The following is a 17,161-nucleotide window of genomic DNA, read 5'->3' as shown; positions in this document are numbered from 1 at the left end:
GAGTCGTAGAATTGATCCCGTAGTGGATCATGGGTTAATTGCGTGCTCCAGGTGAGTGACCCACCTTCAAATTAATTTTGGGAATTTAATTGGTGAATATATAATGTGTGATTTAAATATTTGGAATTTAATTTCTATGTGCCAAATATTTATTTGAATTATTGTGGAATTATTTGTGAATTTATCGGATTTAAGAAAATGTGTATTTCACCAATTTATGCCATGTGGAATTATTTTATGGTTTTGAGGATTTTGAAATTGGTGTGGTTTTAATGGTAAATTGGGCACGATTCGATTTTCAAATATTTCAAGGAAAATATTTGGTTATGTTGGTGATTTTAATTTTTATGAAATATGCCCATAAAATATTATGGGATTTGATTATGATATTTCGAGAAATTATTTATGCTTGGAAAAAATGTGGATATTTGAATTGATGGATTTGGGAGTTGGTGGATTTGAAAATCATGAGATTTATGGTATTAATTATAAGGAAATTGTGGAGAATTTCCCGGTTCAAGCGGATGGATTATGCCCGCTATGTTTATGAAAAATGTGAAATTTGTTTTATAATTTAAATTGTGGATTTTATGATTTTTAGATGCACCGTGCACGTACTGGTGTTCTGATTATGTGATATGGTATATGTGATATGGATATTGTGCACACGGATATGATTAGCGCGCAGGTGGGTGTGAGTAGCGCGCAGGTGATATTATGAGGGTGTCCTGTGGATGCCATCGGAGAGGGTGGCCACCCCCCTTTGGCCGGGACACCAGGTTAGCAGCGGCGCAGTGGGACGCCACGCGACCGTATGCCGGTTTCTTTCTATAACCTCATGTCTGGCGGTACCTTGGGACGCTGGGTACTGTTGGCGCCACTGGTATATAGTGGGTGCATCAACTGATTTTCAGAACTGTGTTTTAAAAATAAAATGTTTGGAAACCGTATTGGAATTAAAAATATAATTATTACTGTTCTGGTATTTATTTGATGTCTTGGTTTTCGGGGAATATGAATAAAGGGTTTTGTGAAAAGGGTTTTAAAAGGGGAACTTTTCCAACAGAGAGAATTGTAAGGGTTTGAGAGAAATTATTATTTCCAAATAATTATTATTTATTATTACCGTGGTATTATATTGTATAGTAGTAGGGTCGCTCACTGAGATGATTAGCATCTCACACTCTTAAATTCCGTTCCTCTAGGTACCAGGTTGTCGGCGTTCACTCGGAGCGGACTTGATCTTCCTCGCTGTTTTAGTTCGTGCTGTACCCTGTTTTTCTTTTATTGCAGTTGTAATATTTCTTTCATTCTTGTTGTATTTATTATGCACTGGATTACTGTATTTATTTTGAAGTGCTGCAATTTGTGGAATCAATTTGTAGTATTGTGGGAGGAATAAGGGGATATTTTTAGAAGTGTGTTTTCAGTGCAGGTAGTTTGTGGTAAGTAAATCCCTTAGGGGAGGCTCTGCCGGATTTTCCGTTGGAGAGTTCGGTAGGGTTTCCCTGGGATCAGGGCTGTCTAGGGTTCCGGGGAAGGAATTCTGGACGGGTCCTGACAGTTAAGGTGACCATTAGAACTTGAATTTAATTGTTATCCGGGTTAATACAATATTGGTTTAGGAGCAAGTCGACCTAGGTTCGTATCAGTGTGACCTGCAGTGAAAATAAATAGGCATAAATATAATTTGTAGCAACTAGACTCTATTCACGGCAAGGAGAAACATCACCTTAGCTAATATATTTGTAAGGATATATAACATAAAAACAGAGGAATGATCAGCTATATAAAAAATAGGGGACAAGAAAAAGCATCTTTTTGTTATATTTTGGACATCGGATTAATACATACACCTTTCTCGATTTTTTTCCCTTTCTTTATGGGTTCTTAAAACAGCCAAAACCTAAAAAAGGCTTCTCGTAGATTTTTCTAGAGCTTTTTATCAAAGCCCTACAGGTGGCAATATCTTGACTCTACAACAATACATAATTAACTTTCGTTTTACTTTTACATAACCATGGTTAAGTTAAATAAAACATTTACCACATGTGCATGTTAATCTTCAACAATAATGAATAAACATAATATAAACAATTGAGCAATTTCTGTTAAAGAGTCAATCCTGATAGACTTTAGTCAGTTTTATCTTCAATTTCAGGGGTTTTATTTAGGATAGGAATGCCCAAAAAACATTAACATAATAATATTTGAAGCACATGTTAAAATACTATAAAACTATGATTTATTATATAGCATTCATGATTAAGAGATAAAAAAAAAAAATAGAGATTCTACTCTTAAATGCTTATATAAGCATAGGATTTATTGGATGGGGGCTACAAATTTTTGGGATTTGAGCTTAAGTGGAAATCTAAATTACCAAGTACATGATTTAAGTAGAAAAGAAAGAAATTTATGTGAGCAAAAGGTTGCAACACGGAAAACAAAAATGACTATTTGAACCCAACACAATATCGAACTAAGTTATTTAAGCAATACTAACTTAATGCCATCTTTTAGACCTAAAAGTTTTTCCATACATTTAATTTTATTTACGAAATTCACATCAAACAGATGCATACATAGACCTAGCTTCTTTTTAAAAACAAAACATTTTTAAGTCAACACTAAACGAAACCCCTACCTATAAAGCAAGATTAAGTGCAATCTAAATACACATTTAAGCATAAAAGAGAAAAAAAAAATTATGTGAGCTTAGTCAAATGGAAAGGAATCAACAAATTTGCACGAGTTCCCCATTTTTCATGTGATTAAATAAAAATAAATAAATAAACAACAAGCAAGTTGCTATATATATATATATATATGACCTTATTCATAAAAAAGCAAAAATAGTTTTTCACCCCATTCTTAGCCTCCACAAGATGGTCCCCATCAATTTTGCAACAAAGCCCAACATCATCAAGTTCCTCAGGTCAAAATGGATAAAGAAATTGTGCCTTCAAATCATCATCTTTGTCGATCTCTTCATGTTCGTATAGAGGTACACACAAAACAAAAAACACAATTGTCCCAAAAAAAAAATCTTGCATATTTCTCTCAGGAAACAAATAGGATGTTCCTCCCTTTTACGAAAATTTCCTTTCTTTTTTTGCTTAAATTGTTACTTTGGTAATTTAGATTTACGCTTAAGCTTACTCTATAGATGGGGATTGTGAGGTTTGGGGATGGCTGTGGATTTGAAGTTCTTGAGAAAAAAAAACAAAAACTCTCGGCCAAAATTGCTTCTAGTTTTGAAATTTGGCCGCTTGGAGACTTGCAAACAAAAGACGGATAAATAGAGTGAGTGAAAGGAAAAGTGAAAAAATAGAAAGGGAAAGCATACTTGAGAGGGAGTGTGAGAGAGCGTCGTCGATCAAGAAGCTGGCCAGAGAGAGGAAACACTAGCAAAAGCTGGTCGGAGAGGACATGCCGGTTAGGGGGATGGCGTTGATCGAGTTGCAAGGCTAGTTGAATAGGGATAGGGTTGTAGCGTTTTGAATGAGGCTAGGGAAAAATGTTTTAATAATTAGAAAAAAAAGGACAAAATGATTAGAGATGGTAATTTGTGTTCACATGTCGGGTTCGTGTCGACCCGTTTAATAATCGTGTTAAAAATGTTCAATCCTAATCCGACCCATTTATTAATCGTGTCAAGTATCTAAAACACTAATACGACCTGTTTATAAACAGGTCAACTTGACACGACATATTTAATACAATTACTTTAACAGATTGTGTTGACCTGAATATTTACCTGTTAACCTAAAAATTAACCTATTTATTGAAAATTAACCTATTAATAAAACAATTCATCTTAAAAATTTGTCTTTAAAAAATTAATAATAAAAAAATTACTTTTATAAAGTTTTTAAATTTGTAATATTTTTTTACTTATTAAATAATATATTATGGCTAAAATTATAATTTAAAATTAAATTTAAATGGATCATAGTGTGTCAATTTCAAGTTAAACGGGTCAATCCAAAAATGACACGATTAATAATCGTGTTAAACAGGTTGATCTAATTATGATCTAAACCCAGTTATGATAAACCCAAACCTATTTATTTCGTGTCGTTTTCTAGTCGTGTCGCCTTATCATGACCTGGATTGCCACCTCTAAAAATGATGTGGTGGTGAATTTCCCGCCTAAGTCAAAATGAATATTTTTTCTTATTTTGTTTTGCCAACAACCCCAGGTTTTTTATTCTTATTTAGCAAAAAAAAATATATTTTATACTAAAAATGAATTAACATAATTTTTTTTTTTTACATAACAATATCATTTAAAAAAAAGTATTTTTTTAGAAAAGTTAGCTAAAGTTAAAATTAACAAATATATATTTATAATTATTTGAAATATTAATAAATTAATAACAAATTCAGAAGAAAAAAAAGTAGATATTAATAATGTGATTAAATATAAAATTTTATTTCTAAAATATCAAATAAATATGCATTTATGTATATATATATATATATATATATGTATATATATATATATATATTTATGTGTATAGGTATATATATTATAATATAGTCAGGATATTATAAGTAACTTATAAAGAGAGAGTCCTATGTGTCAATCCAATTCACACTTATGACAAATCAATTAAATTCTAATTTTTAAAAAATGACATCTAGATAGGCAAAACACCAATCCATGAATCTGTGGGGGACCAATATTAAATTATTAATTATTTTTTGTGGTTGATTTATCTTATCAAAGTTGATTCAAATTTTTTTCTTATACGACAATGGACATGGTATGTACTATTCCAAAAGTTATTACAAGGTCCTTACTATGTCAATTTTTTTTGGTTTTCGATCATAGGGTGTCCCCATACCTAATTGAGCATGGGCTTAATCCATGTTTGAGATTAGAGTATTAATAGATTTTGGTGACCAAAGAATTTTGGTTGCTAAAACTCTTTTATTTTATGTTTTTTTTTTCATTTTTTTAATAATTTTTTAATTACTTAGACTATCAATGACCAAATTGTATAAGTGACCAAAAATTATTATAGCTGATACCTTTTTTCAATGACCGACTTGTTTTTTTATTGCCGATAGGTCATTTTCCCACCATAAAAAAAGGCGAGAATAGTTTCCTACTCTCATGTTCAGTAACCAACTGATTTTTGGTCATTGAAAATTGAAATTAGAGACCAAAACAATGGTAGCTGAAAGTGGAACATTACCATTTTCCTATATGAACTACCAAAAATTTCAATGACCAATGTTTGGTCATTAATGGTCTCTTTTAGTGACAAAAAAAAAATTTTTTTTGTTGCTAAAAAGTTAGTCACTAAATCATTTTTTTTTCCTTGTAGTATAAAAACCAATTAAGTTTGAGAGAGCCTATTATATTTTGGATAACCTTAATTCAAGTCTTGATAAATTTTGGAACCATTTAAGGTTAGGGTACTAAAGGATAGCTTAATTGCTTGTGTAATTAATTTATAGGAGCTGGAAAAGATTTCAATTTTATAATTAATTACCTTTGAATCTAGTTTAATCTTGAGAAAGAAAGTTAGTGAATTTAAGAACTCTTGGTTGATAATTAAAAAGGAAGGAAGTTATAATTACCAATTAAGGAATTACATTAGAGATTTAGGTGAAGCCAAAGTCCTAGGTGTTTAAATCCTTGGATTTTCACATAAAATTGTTGGTGTTTGTGTTTATTTCCTATAATTTTGCATATTTAGTGGTATTTTCCAGAATTTATTATTTCTTTCAATTACTCTTAAATTTCTTAATAAAAACGTTTGTTAATTAGCTAAAAATATTTTTTGCTTAAAAAACAATTCTAGTGGGAGCAATCAATAGTGAGAATTCAAACATTTAAATTTTTTGTTTCATTACTAAGAATTTGAATTGGGGAGTCAATCATTATGTCCAAACAAAAAATTGAAGCCTCTTCCCCAAAGTAATATTATCAATAATATTCTTATACACGTTGTAATTAAAAAGAAAATAAAAAAATCGGGGTTGGTTTCTCATATCCAAAGTCTTTTTTATTTTTCAATTCTTTATATATAAGGAGACCAACCAAATTTTCTATTTTTATTCATTTATAATTTATAAGCTTAATTATAATATGTTTTGTTTAATTTATAATCTAAAATTTTGTAGAATTTGATGAATTGATCATTCAATTATTGACAAATTGTAGAAAAATATTTTTGAATTTTGGTACATAACAAAAAATAATAATAATAATAATAATAATAATAACATTAATTCAGTTATATAAATTTTTGAGATTTAAAACAACAGGAGCTTACGTAAAATTTTTGACCACCCTACCTGTACAATCTTGGTTCCGTCTCTGTATACACAATGTAAATAGATAATGACTTTTAATCTCTCAATTTCCTTTTTTTTTTCCTTTTTTTTTAATTTTAAAAATAATAAATGTAGCCTTCATTATAAATCTTTGACATTTTCACCGGCCAAAGATCTCATGAGAACATAGACTTTGTTGACGAACTAGTAGGAAATTTCTTTAGGAGTCTAATGGCGTTTCTAACCGTTTTATAGGTTGCTAAAAATTTTGTCACATAAAACAAAAAAAAAAATAATAATAATAAATAAATAGCCATGAAAACAAAAAAAAAAAAGGGGGGGGGGGGGGGGGGGAAAGAAGAAGAAACTATTAAGAAGAGAATCTATTTTTAAAGGGTTCAATTGACTGTATGATGCAACAAATATTTAAAAAAAAAAAATACTTATTAAGAAAAAAAAAATCTATAAAACAATCTTTATTAATAGGAAAAATCTGAAAAAAATAATAATTGACATATAACTAATTAGACACAGACATTTAAGATTTTTTGTATTTTAGGATTAAATCTTTATTAAGTAAATATTTATATCACATGCATAATAAGTCTTTCAATTTTGAATCCATATTTTGATTAAAAAAAAAATTTCTATATCATATGGATGATAAGCCACTACCATTAAAGATGCTATAATAATTAAATTTCAAGAAAAGAATTTTGAACATAAACTTTCATAATTTCTAAGGGTTTATTTTGACTACTTTTTCAAGCATTGTTATTTATTTTTTTATTTTTTTTATTTTTTGTCAATAAACATTTGTTTTTTTTTATCATTTAGGTCAATAAACATTGTTATTTCTGATCGCAGTACTATATGATGACTTACACCATAACTAAGCATCAATTCAGAAAAGTTCAAAACTAAAAGCCCAAATGATAATGCAATAATTCGGGGGTAAATAAAGCCTCAAACGATAATGTAACAATCCAAACAATATAATTTTTTTATTTTAATGATTAATGAGCAGAGCTAGATGACAATGTCATTTGTTTCATGTATATCTATATAATGAGCAATTATTATTTACCTAATATATATATATATATATATATAATCAGCAATTATCATTATTATCCAAAAGAAAACTAATCAGCCATTATCATATTAGTATATGATGTCTTTATGATTTTTTTATTGGTAATGATTTGTACTATATAATAAAGTTTGAATTGAGCCATCGCACCAACTACTTTGACAAGACTTACATGTCTTGCAAGATTTTTTCTTTTACGTTTTTCCACGTTGACGGGATGATAAGGTCCAGTAAAATAGTAAATTACTGTACGTATATGTATATAACAAACAATTTCATGTAGTCACGCAACATGGACATGTGCTCTTAAATGACCATTTTCCAGTAGCCACTGTCAGGTATTTAATTCTGGCTGTCAAATTCACACTAAAAATGGCAGTCATAGACTTGGTCATGGTCAGAGTACATCTCTAATTCTAACCTTCAATTCTTAACTTGGATAAAGTTAGTATTTTAAAACGTCCATCTAGGTCTCATCTCGACTTACATAAGCTCCATGTTTAGAAAAAATGCACTATTTTGGAGCAAAGCTTAGAAGAGGCGATTAATGCAATGTTAACTGCATAATGCTTGTCTTAGTGTCATAAGCCATAAGTCTCTTTCTTCATTTTTTTAAGATTAATTTTCTTTTTTAAAGGAAAAAAAGAAAAGTTAAGAAAAATATATAAGAAATCTGAAAAATAAAAAATGAAAAAAATAGTATTAAAAAAGGAAAAAAAATTATTTGGCAAAATCCTTAGGCATTTGCATTATGGTTATATGGTTCACTCGTTTAAAAGAAAAAAAAAATAAATTATAAGCATTAAGCTGTACATTTCTATATAAGAATTTGATAAAACGATAAAAAAGAATTAGTTAAATTATGGTTATATGTAAATTTTATATTTTTATTAATTCTTAGGTAATGATAGATTTATAATATATATGAGACTATTTTTTTTAAAAAAAACAAAACTTAGAAATCATGAAGTTTTCATGAATTTATTATGAATATATGTTTGTAAATTTTATGTTAGAAATTTAGAATGTATAAAAGTTCTATAAATTTATTATGAATAGATATTTACTAATCTATATTTACTAATCTATGTCGATTATATATAATACATGATACAGACACACACACACACATATATATATATATATATATATATATATATATATATATATATATTTACAGTCCGTTTATGGTGCGGACGGTCCTCATGAGAACCACAGTATTAGTGACAGTTTTTCATAGTATTAGTGATGATTTTCTAAAAAACCGTCGTTAATACTATAAAAAACCATCACTAATACTGCGGTTCTTATGCGGACCGTCCTCACCATAAAATTTCCGTATATATTGACTTCCAAAATATGAATTATTTTATTATTTACTAGTTTTATATAATTAAAATAATAATAAAAATATAATGCCTTATTACACCGAGGTTCATAGGGTTTAAAGCTTGATGCCACCATCTTACACCTTGTGAAACCTAAGATAAAATATCTCCTCCCCCTATTATAATAAAAAATAAAATAAAATAAAAATTAACATAGAAAATGCTACGTCCGGATATAGGAAACACAATAATTTTTTTCTTTTATTATTATCTTTTTTTTCTAGTTTCTACAATGCTAAAAACCTGAACTTCAAAGTGTGTAGAATATTCATACATAAGAAAAAACAAAATTTTTATCCGATTAAAGAAATTAAGGCCCAAGACTTAAAATTTTGCAGCAATAAAAGATCAGGCCAAACAGGTCATATAAGCCTTAGAATGTTATTTTATTTTTTAAAAAGGATGTTGAATTATCATTCTCTCAGAAGCTTAAGTCATTATGAGGTGGATTATTATATATTATACATCATTTTAACACTCCATTCACATATAGATTCAATAATTTTGGAGTCATGCTAGATCTTTAATGTGCTTTTCTTTGTATGTTATCTAGGCTTGAATCATCTTAAATATCTTTTAGATTTGATAAGATATTGAATTAAACAAAAACTAATATATAAATGTTGTATGGTTAGTAGTACAACGAACCGTTTGTAAGTCGATATTAATTAAATATTCTATAGGCCCATATGTTTTATTTTATCATTGCATGACATTGCAAAGAATTATAGGTGTAAGAATTCTTATTCCGATGTTATTTAAAATTTGTTTAAAGGGATGGTATTTACAACTCAATTTGTCTGAAAAAAAACCTCAATTTTTTTATTTGATAAAATTTTCACCATTTTTTTTTAAATGTAGAAAAATATTGGTTATCTTTGATTTCAGTTCAATAGAATATATCTAGGAAAATCTTGTAAAACTATCCTCTAATAAGATCTCTTAGTATCTATATCCTCATTTGATTCAACATGTGCTAAGCCTCAAGCATCAAAGAAAATTAATTTAAGTGGTGCATGACTAACAGTATTAGAGGGTAGGGCAAATAACCTTTTATTTGTGCCTAATTGACAGGAAGTGCAAAAAGATCACAATAAAAATCAACAGAAAAAGAAATGTTGAATTGGGTTGCAACCTTATTCATTATAAAATATGATGGATGACCAAGTTGAAAATGCCATAATTTAGAAATAGAAAATTTAGAAGTGAAGCAATAAAAATATTCTAGAATATTATTCAAAGATGCTAAAAACAAACTAGAAATCCTACAAAACTTATTAGAAAGTTTGGGCAGCAACACTTGATAGAATCCATCTTTAAGCCTTCCTTTGAACAGTACCTTGTTCAAATCCTTTTTCCTTCATAAAAACAAACTGAAAATTAAAATCTTTATTGACATTATTATCACTGGTTAAGTGAGATATACTTAGCAAATTTCTTGTAATATGTGGAACATGCAACATGTTATTTAATCGAATGGAACCAGAAAGAGTATTACAACTTAAACATCTAGTATGTCTAATTTGCAAACCTTGCCCATTACTGCCGATAATCTTATCATCAAAGTAAAATGTTTTCTTAGTTATATTTGAGGGTTCAAAGGTGATATGGCTACTAACACCACTATTAACCAGCCATTCGGGGTTGGCAATTACATTCGAATAGGCATAGAAAGCATTATTGCTATTAGAGGCAGGAAAATTCTTATCGTAACGATGCCAACATCTATCTGCATTATGACATAGTATTTTGTGGATTTGACAGAAAAGTCTATTATTATTGTTATACTGACCTCTTCCATGCTCCCTGCCATATCCACGTGAGGAATTGTTACCTTTAGTATTAAACGACCCACTATTAATGTTGTTCTCATAGCCTCAAATTGAATCTGTATTGCAACCAAAAGTAGAAATTTGGCTTGGAATGGTTTTTTTTTTTATTGTTTATCATTAACTTAGGCAAACATAAACTCAAGAGGATTCACTTGAAGAATTTGCACCTTGTGTTTCAATAAAAGGGACTGTATTTCTTTAACATCAAGAGGTGCTCTACTATAGTTAATTTTGGCAACTATGGCATCATACTTCAATGGTAGCCTTACTAAGAGCTGCTTAAAAAACTCCTCATCAGTAACATTAAAACCATCCAAAATCAAAAAATCTATTTTACCTTTCATTTTGGTGAAATATGTTGTCTTGGACTTGATTCCTTGTTTGTTGTTTGGAACTGAATTTTCAGTTGCATGATTTTGGTCATAATTGATTTCAAAAAGACGTTCAATTGAGTATTAAAGTTCATGGAATGTTATCGTTCTTGAAACCTAGGAGATCTGAGTATGAGGTGAGATAGAAGACAGTACCCACTCGAGAAGTGCTTGGTCAAGTCTCTACCATTTGTAGTAGTTTGCATAGTTTGTCCATTGTTGGTAGGAAAAACTATGACAATTAGTGTGGACAGATGTAAAAAACACTGGCATGCCACCTAGTACCCAATCTTGCATCGTCTGTATATGGAACAGGGGATAGTTCAAATATAATAATAGTCATTTTATAATGTCGAGGCCTTTTCAAAGCAGTTGGCTTTAGGGTTTAAAAGAAATCCAGAGTCAAGTATGCTCAAGCCAAAGTAGTACATGGATGAGTGGCTTTCTGAAAAACTCTAAACAAAAAATCTCATATGAAGTGTGGTGGCTAATTTGGAGACATTATCAGCAAAGAGTTATAGCTCTGCCAGTGAAAACAGAATGCTACAAATGGTATCAGAGCCTATATCTGGCAGGAAATATGCCACCAAGAACGTTGGGTCCTAAGGGGATCGATTGTGACAATTAGTATTTGCGGGTGCAAGAGGCATTGGCAGGCTACATGATGCATAATCCCACATCGTTAGGGTATAGAACAAGATATGGTTCAAATGTAATGATAGTCACTATCATAATTAGAGCGGTTGACTTTAAGATTCGTAAGAACTCTAAAGTTACTCAAGCGAGAGTAGTCTAAAGATGGTTGACCTTCTAGGAAGCTTTGAACAAAAAAACCATATGTCGAATATGATGGCAAAATTGGGAACAATATCATATCCACTTCATAGTGATCAGTGCCGGGGGTAAGCTTCCATCAATGAATGATTCCATGTTACCTCCAATAAGGCAGCATCTATGATCTCTAGATGAGATAATTATTTTCCTCCAATTCGGCAGATTGACATATGATAGATTGGGAATGGTTCAAATAGAAATTACAGCACAGTTCATAGTAGAGGATGAGGTGTCAACCATTGAATCAAAAAGAAACTCATTTGAGCTTTGGATAAGCTCTATTACCATACAAGAATTCTTCGAACAATAAAAATAAAGTAATGTTGACTCTTGTATTACTAAATATGCGTAGCACCAATAATTACATAAGGTAGGCTTATGTGGAGCCTCTATACGTTTATAAGATGTATATCAATATACACATATATGTCACAAAAGAGAAAGGGAAAATAATATACAACTTTATCTAAACCAACTATGCATCCTTATCCGATATGCTATCAATAGATGATTGAGTTTCATGGCATGTGATTATTGGAAGTGGTAATGGATGATGTGGTGCCACCGTATGCAAGTCTTTGTTGTTGAGTTATTATTTTTAACTAAATCTTAAATGAATAAAAAGTGACTCATTATTCATATATATATATATAGATATATTTTCTATAACTCCACCTTATATGTAAACCTGATCTCATTTAGGTCCTTCCGTTTTTTGTATTCTTACATATATTTTATCTTTTTGAATTCTCAAAAATCTTTGACTTTAAATATCATATTGGGTTATTATTTTTCCTAAAAGTTTATGCCACTAAAAAGTAGATCATCATACATTTTGTATAACCTTGACACTACTTCACATCAAAGATCAAAATAAGAAAGTCATATAGCTCTCTCTCTCTCTCTCTCTCTCTCTCTCTGTGCTGTTTTTCTTTTTTAAATACATTATGATGGGTGCCTACATTACCAAAACCTTCAGTGAATTTGGCAAATGACAGGGGACAATAAAGGAGAAGGTAGGGCCTTTGACTTTCATAGAATTTATTGGAAGCACAATATGGCCAATAGGACAATTAAGTCTATTGTCGTAACGTTTTGTTTGGTTGTCATTGTAAAGGATAAGACTGGTTAGATTATTAAATTTACGCGGCCCAAAAGCTTTTTCTTTACAACAAAATATTACACTTCCTTCAAAAAAAAAAAAAAAAAAAAAAAAAGTGGCACTTGTTTTTGTTCAATTATTTGGATATGTATAACATGTTTTCTTAGTTAATCTTGAGCTCAGTTATTGATTATTTATTTTATTTTATTTTGTTTTGTTTTTAATAAACGACAATATTAGGTGAACAAAGAAGGTTGAAATAATTTACTCTACTAATTTTCCAATCATTTTATTTGCACAAGGCACACAATTTAATTCAGAAAATGACACTTCTCCAGAGTATTTCTCTACAAATATGTTGAGGACTTTTCTTCCATGATGGTTCAGCTTTACAAGATGATCCAAAAAAAAGAAAAAAAAGAAAAAGAGATATCCAATATTTTTCTATTTTTATCTTAAAATTTTTACTGTAAAAAGTGTTAAAAATTAATTCAAGGCTTTTATTGTAAAGTCGGTCACCTGTTGGGTTCAGGTTAATCCAGTTGCATATGAACTGTAAGCGAAAACTAGGGCCCATATTATGGAAGGCCCACTATCTAGTAAAATAAAAATTCAATATCAATTGAATTTTAATGTTACATCACCAGTCTTGAAGATTAGCATTTTTAATAAGTCAATGGCAGCATAAGTAACATGTAAATAATATTAAAGGACAAAAGTTGTATTGATCTGACTGTAAAAGGCAAGGATTTAATTTGCTGGTATATCGGTATGAGAATGACAACCCCATCAATTTTTCAATACAGACATACATATTAATGTCCGTGTTTTCTTTTTCTTTTCTTTTTTTTTTTTTTTGGTAAAAATATTAATGTCTTCGTTTCTTTTTCATTCATGTTGCTGTCAAAATAACTATTAGATATTTTTTTAAGATATCCTTAGAGAATAGGAGTCAGATCCGAAAGTAATTCTTTTTGTAAAACTAGTCAAATGGTCATTTTCTTTATTAGATACTTAATCTGCAGCCTTTATTTATTTGTTTATTTGATTACACAACTCGGGAAAGGGGGCATTTTTCCTGGCTTGAATTCTGAATTTATATTTATTTATTTTATAAGTGTTTTTTTTTTTCATCTACAATAATTTTTTCGACTTTTTACCTTACTTTAAATTTGTTATCTTTCAAATATATTTGTAAATGGTTTATCAATTATTAATTAACCCAATCCCATTTGACTATTTTAATTTTAATGCCTAAAAGGAGCTACAGCTGGGAAAGGAAATAGTCGGTCAAATGGGGTTGGAGGAAGTGCAATTGCAGGTCTCTATCCCCACCTTTGGACTTCACAACTGGCAGCAATTAATCACTGTTGGCTCTTAATATTTCTGCTTTACAACATTTATAACCCTTTTTCTAAGATATGTAGAAGTGGTAATTTCTCTTGTACCCTCCCTCACAAATAAGCAACGAATACAATATATATAGAGAGAGAAAAATTGCCACAATGTAGGTCCAATTTCTTTACAATTTATTTTGCCATTGATATTTACTAGTTTGACCGAACTATATCCAATATGAACGTTATATATCGTGTCATTAGGAACAGTGGAGTCCCAAAGTCCACTGTTTTCTAGATAAAGATATTATATATTTTAAACCTTAAGAAAATCACAATAACAATAAAGGGCAAGGCCTTGATTAAAAACATATATGTATGTGTTCGAGGGACAAGTGTGTTGCATATCGCCACAATGTGTTTTATTAAACAGTTTTATTTATAAAGAGCCGAAACTAAAAAGTACAAAGCTTTTCATAATTTTCCCCCCAATCAAACAAAGAAGTAAAGAAGTACAATTACCAATCTGAAAAACAAAAGGAAAAAAAATATAAAATGAATATATATATATATATATAGAGCTTTCCAAAAGGATGCTAGCTAGCCTTTCAATTCTTTCATCCTATTGGAAGCTGCAAACCTTATTGGGGTTACGAAATCCACCAAAGGGATTTAACAATAATAAGAAGAACCTTATAGTATACAGAAAAATAATCAAAATACAGTGATGTAAAAAAAAAAAAAAAAAAACTTTTTTTTCTTTTTCCTTTTTCTTCTGAAAAGTAAAAATTAGAAAAGAGAGATCATGACCATGATAAATAAAAATTTCTTTACCCATATATATATATATTTAGATGCAGCGATAGTCATCTGGAACTTTGAATGTGTTTGGATCTTCTTGTTGAATCCATCCATATTTCTCAATAAAAGGGTTAGCCAATGACTGTGGTGGGTAGTCATTAATATCATCGTTCCACACATTTCCATCTCCTTCTCCCAAGTCTCTCACTACCTCCCACAAACAGCTGTTGCATTTAAAGCCAGCACCAAAGCTAATCATGAACACTCTGTCTCCTTTCTTCAACCTCTTCTTAGCTTCCATGTAACCTAACACATACCACAGGCTACTCGCCGACGTGTTACCGAACCGGTGAAGCGTCATCCTCGCCGGTTCGAGATCATAAGCGTCAAGATCCAAGCTAATTCCGATGCCGTCGATCACCGCTTTCCCTCCGGTGTGGATGCAGAAATGATCCACTCCGGTTTTGAAGTTCACGGCGGATTTCAGCGGCCCTCCTTTGCTGGTGCTCGGCTGGATAAATTTCCGGTAAAGTGTCACGGCCATGAACCTGAGAAGCTCTCTCACAGGCAAGATCTTGGGCGATATAACCCTAAGGTTATCGACAAAAGCCCTTGTAGCTGCCTTGGGAAGTGTCTTCCCGAGATGAAACCCTAGCTTTCCTTCTCCGTCTTCGGTTTGTAAGCAGCAATTGTAGGATTCGTCTCTGGCTCCGTGGTGTGTCCGAACGAGACACTTGAGCTTGAACATGGAGGAGTTTCTAAGAGACCTTTTGTTAGTCAAAAGGATGGCGCAACCGCCGGACCTGAACAAACAGTTAGCGAGGATCATCGATCTGTCATTTCCCGAATACCAATTCGGGCTTAGAGATTCGGAGGTGATGACGAGGGCGTATAGATTCTTGTGGGATTTGAAAATGTTGTTGACGATATCAACTGAAATGAGACTAGCACTGCAACCCATTCCAGTGAGGTTGTAGACCTTGATGTCCTCCCTCATCTTGTAAAGGTTTATAATCCTCGCTGATAAGGAAGGAACTGATGCCAACATCGAGATGTTGACCACGAGAACATCGATTTCCGAGGGAGAAATGCCTGACCTGGAAAGAAGTTTCCCAATGCTGTCATAGAAAAACTCCTCCATCTCCGAGATCCCATCTAACAATGTTGGACAATTTTCTCGACCGGAGAACATGATCCTCGGCCCGTAAGTTTGCTCCCCAATGCCAGAGCTGACGATTGCTTTCAGGAGGAATTGGTATTCCCGGAGACCCAGATTCTTGGTCCTCCTTATGATCTCCCCACTGAAAGCTGTGTTTAGCTTTCTGTCGTCCGTTGGCTTGTAGCATTGATAATCCAAAATGTAGCACTCTTGATCTCGTTTTTGGTCAAAATATTTCCAAATCATGAAGAGGATGTAGAAGAAGGGAAAGGCAAAGAAGAAAGTGAGAATATCCATTTGACAAAGAGAAAGAGAAAGAGAAAGAGAGAGATGGGTTTTTGTTTTTTGGAACCTCAGCTTAATGGAGGAGAATCAAGAAATGGAACACTTATAAGGGGAAGTGAGGGTATGAGTTGGACTTGGTGGAAACTACATGTGAAAATACTTAAGACCCATTTTTCCATATCCCTCAACTCCCAACAAACTAAGATAGTTTTGAGTATGCTTTTTTATCTCAATCTTTAATACAAATCACACTATAAAGTCAAGTGGAATGTATAAGAAAGGTAAAACTTAATTGAACCTTTGTGTAAGAAAAAGTTTAAGCTAGTACTAGTGCCAAAGTCTTATTCAGACGAATAAGACAATCATATGGTCCATTTAAAAACATTTTTGATTGTTTAGTTTGGTCAGAGAAAGAAAACGAGAGAGTTCTGAATTCAAAATTATTAAATTGATTTATATGTAAAAATGGAAAATATTAAATTAATTTATATGCCCTTTTAAATATGGAAAGCTAATTATAGTTCACAGTTAGTAGGTTACCCAATGTAGTTACCCACATTTAAGTATGGTAAGGTGTGGTAGCTAGAAGAGAATTATTCTAATAAAAGATGCGTCATTCTGAATAATATTGTTAAGAGTTGTATATATATACTGCGGATATGGAA

General features: G+C 31.1%; 1 protein-coding gene across 1 annotated transcript; it reads right to left on the bottom strand.

Annotated features, from left to right (window-relative positions):
- Window positions 1-14,649: 14,649 nt before the first annotated feature.
- Window positions 14,650-16,750, bottom strand: LOC107411224 (3-ketoacyl-CoA synthase 12-like). Its single transcript, XM_016018769.4, has one exon. It carries the CDS (start codon window positions 16,506-16,508, stop codon window positions 15,102-15,104), a length of 1,407 nt encoding a protein of 468 aa, XP_015874255.2. The 5' UTR covers window positions 16,509-16,750; the 3' UTR covers window positions 14,650-15,101.
- Between the last annotated feature and the right edge of the window lie 411 nt (window positions 16,751-17,161).

This window comes from Ziziphus jujuba, chromosome 10 (genome assembly GCF_031755915.1).
Source record: "Ziziphus jujuba cultivar Dongzao chromosome 10, ASM3175591v1".
Lineage (NCBI taxonomy): Eukaryota > Viridiplantae > Streptophyta > Magnoliopsida > Rosales > Rhamnaceae > Ziziphus > Ziziphus jujuba.
Note: the sequence above shows the minus strand (reverse complement) of the source record. Positions and strands in the feature narration are given on the sequence as shown.

Excerpts from the sequence above, each read along its gene's own strand:
- LOC107411224 (XM_016018769.4), bottom strand. The coding sequence starts at position 16,508 with ATGGATATTCTCACTTTCTTCTTTGCCTTTCCCTTCTTCTACATCCTC.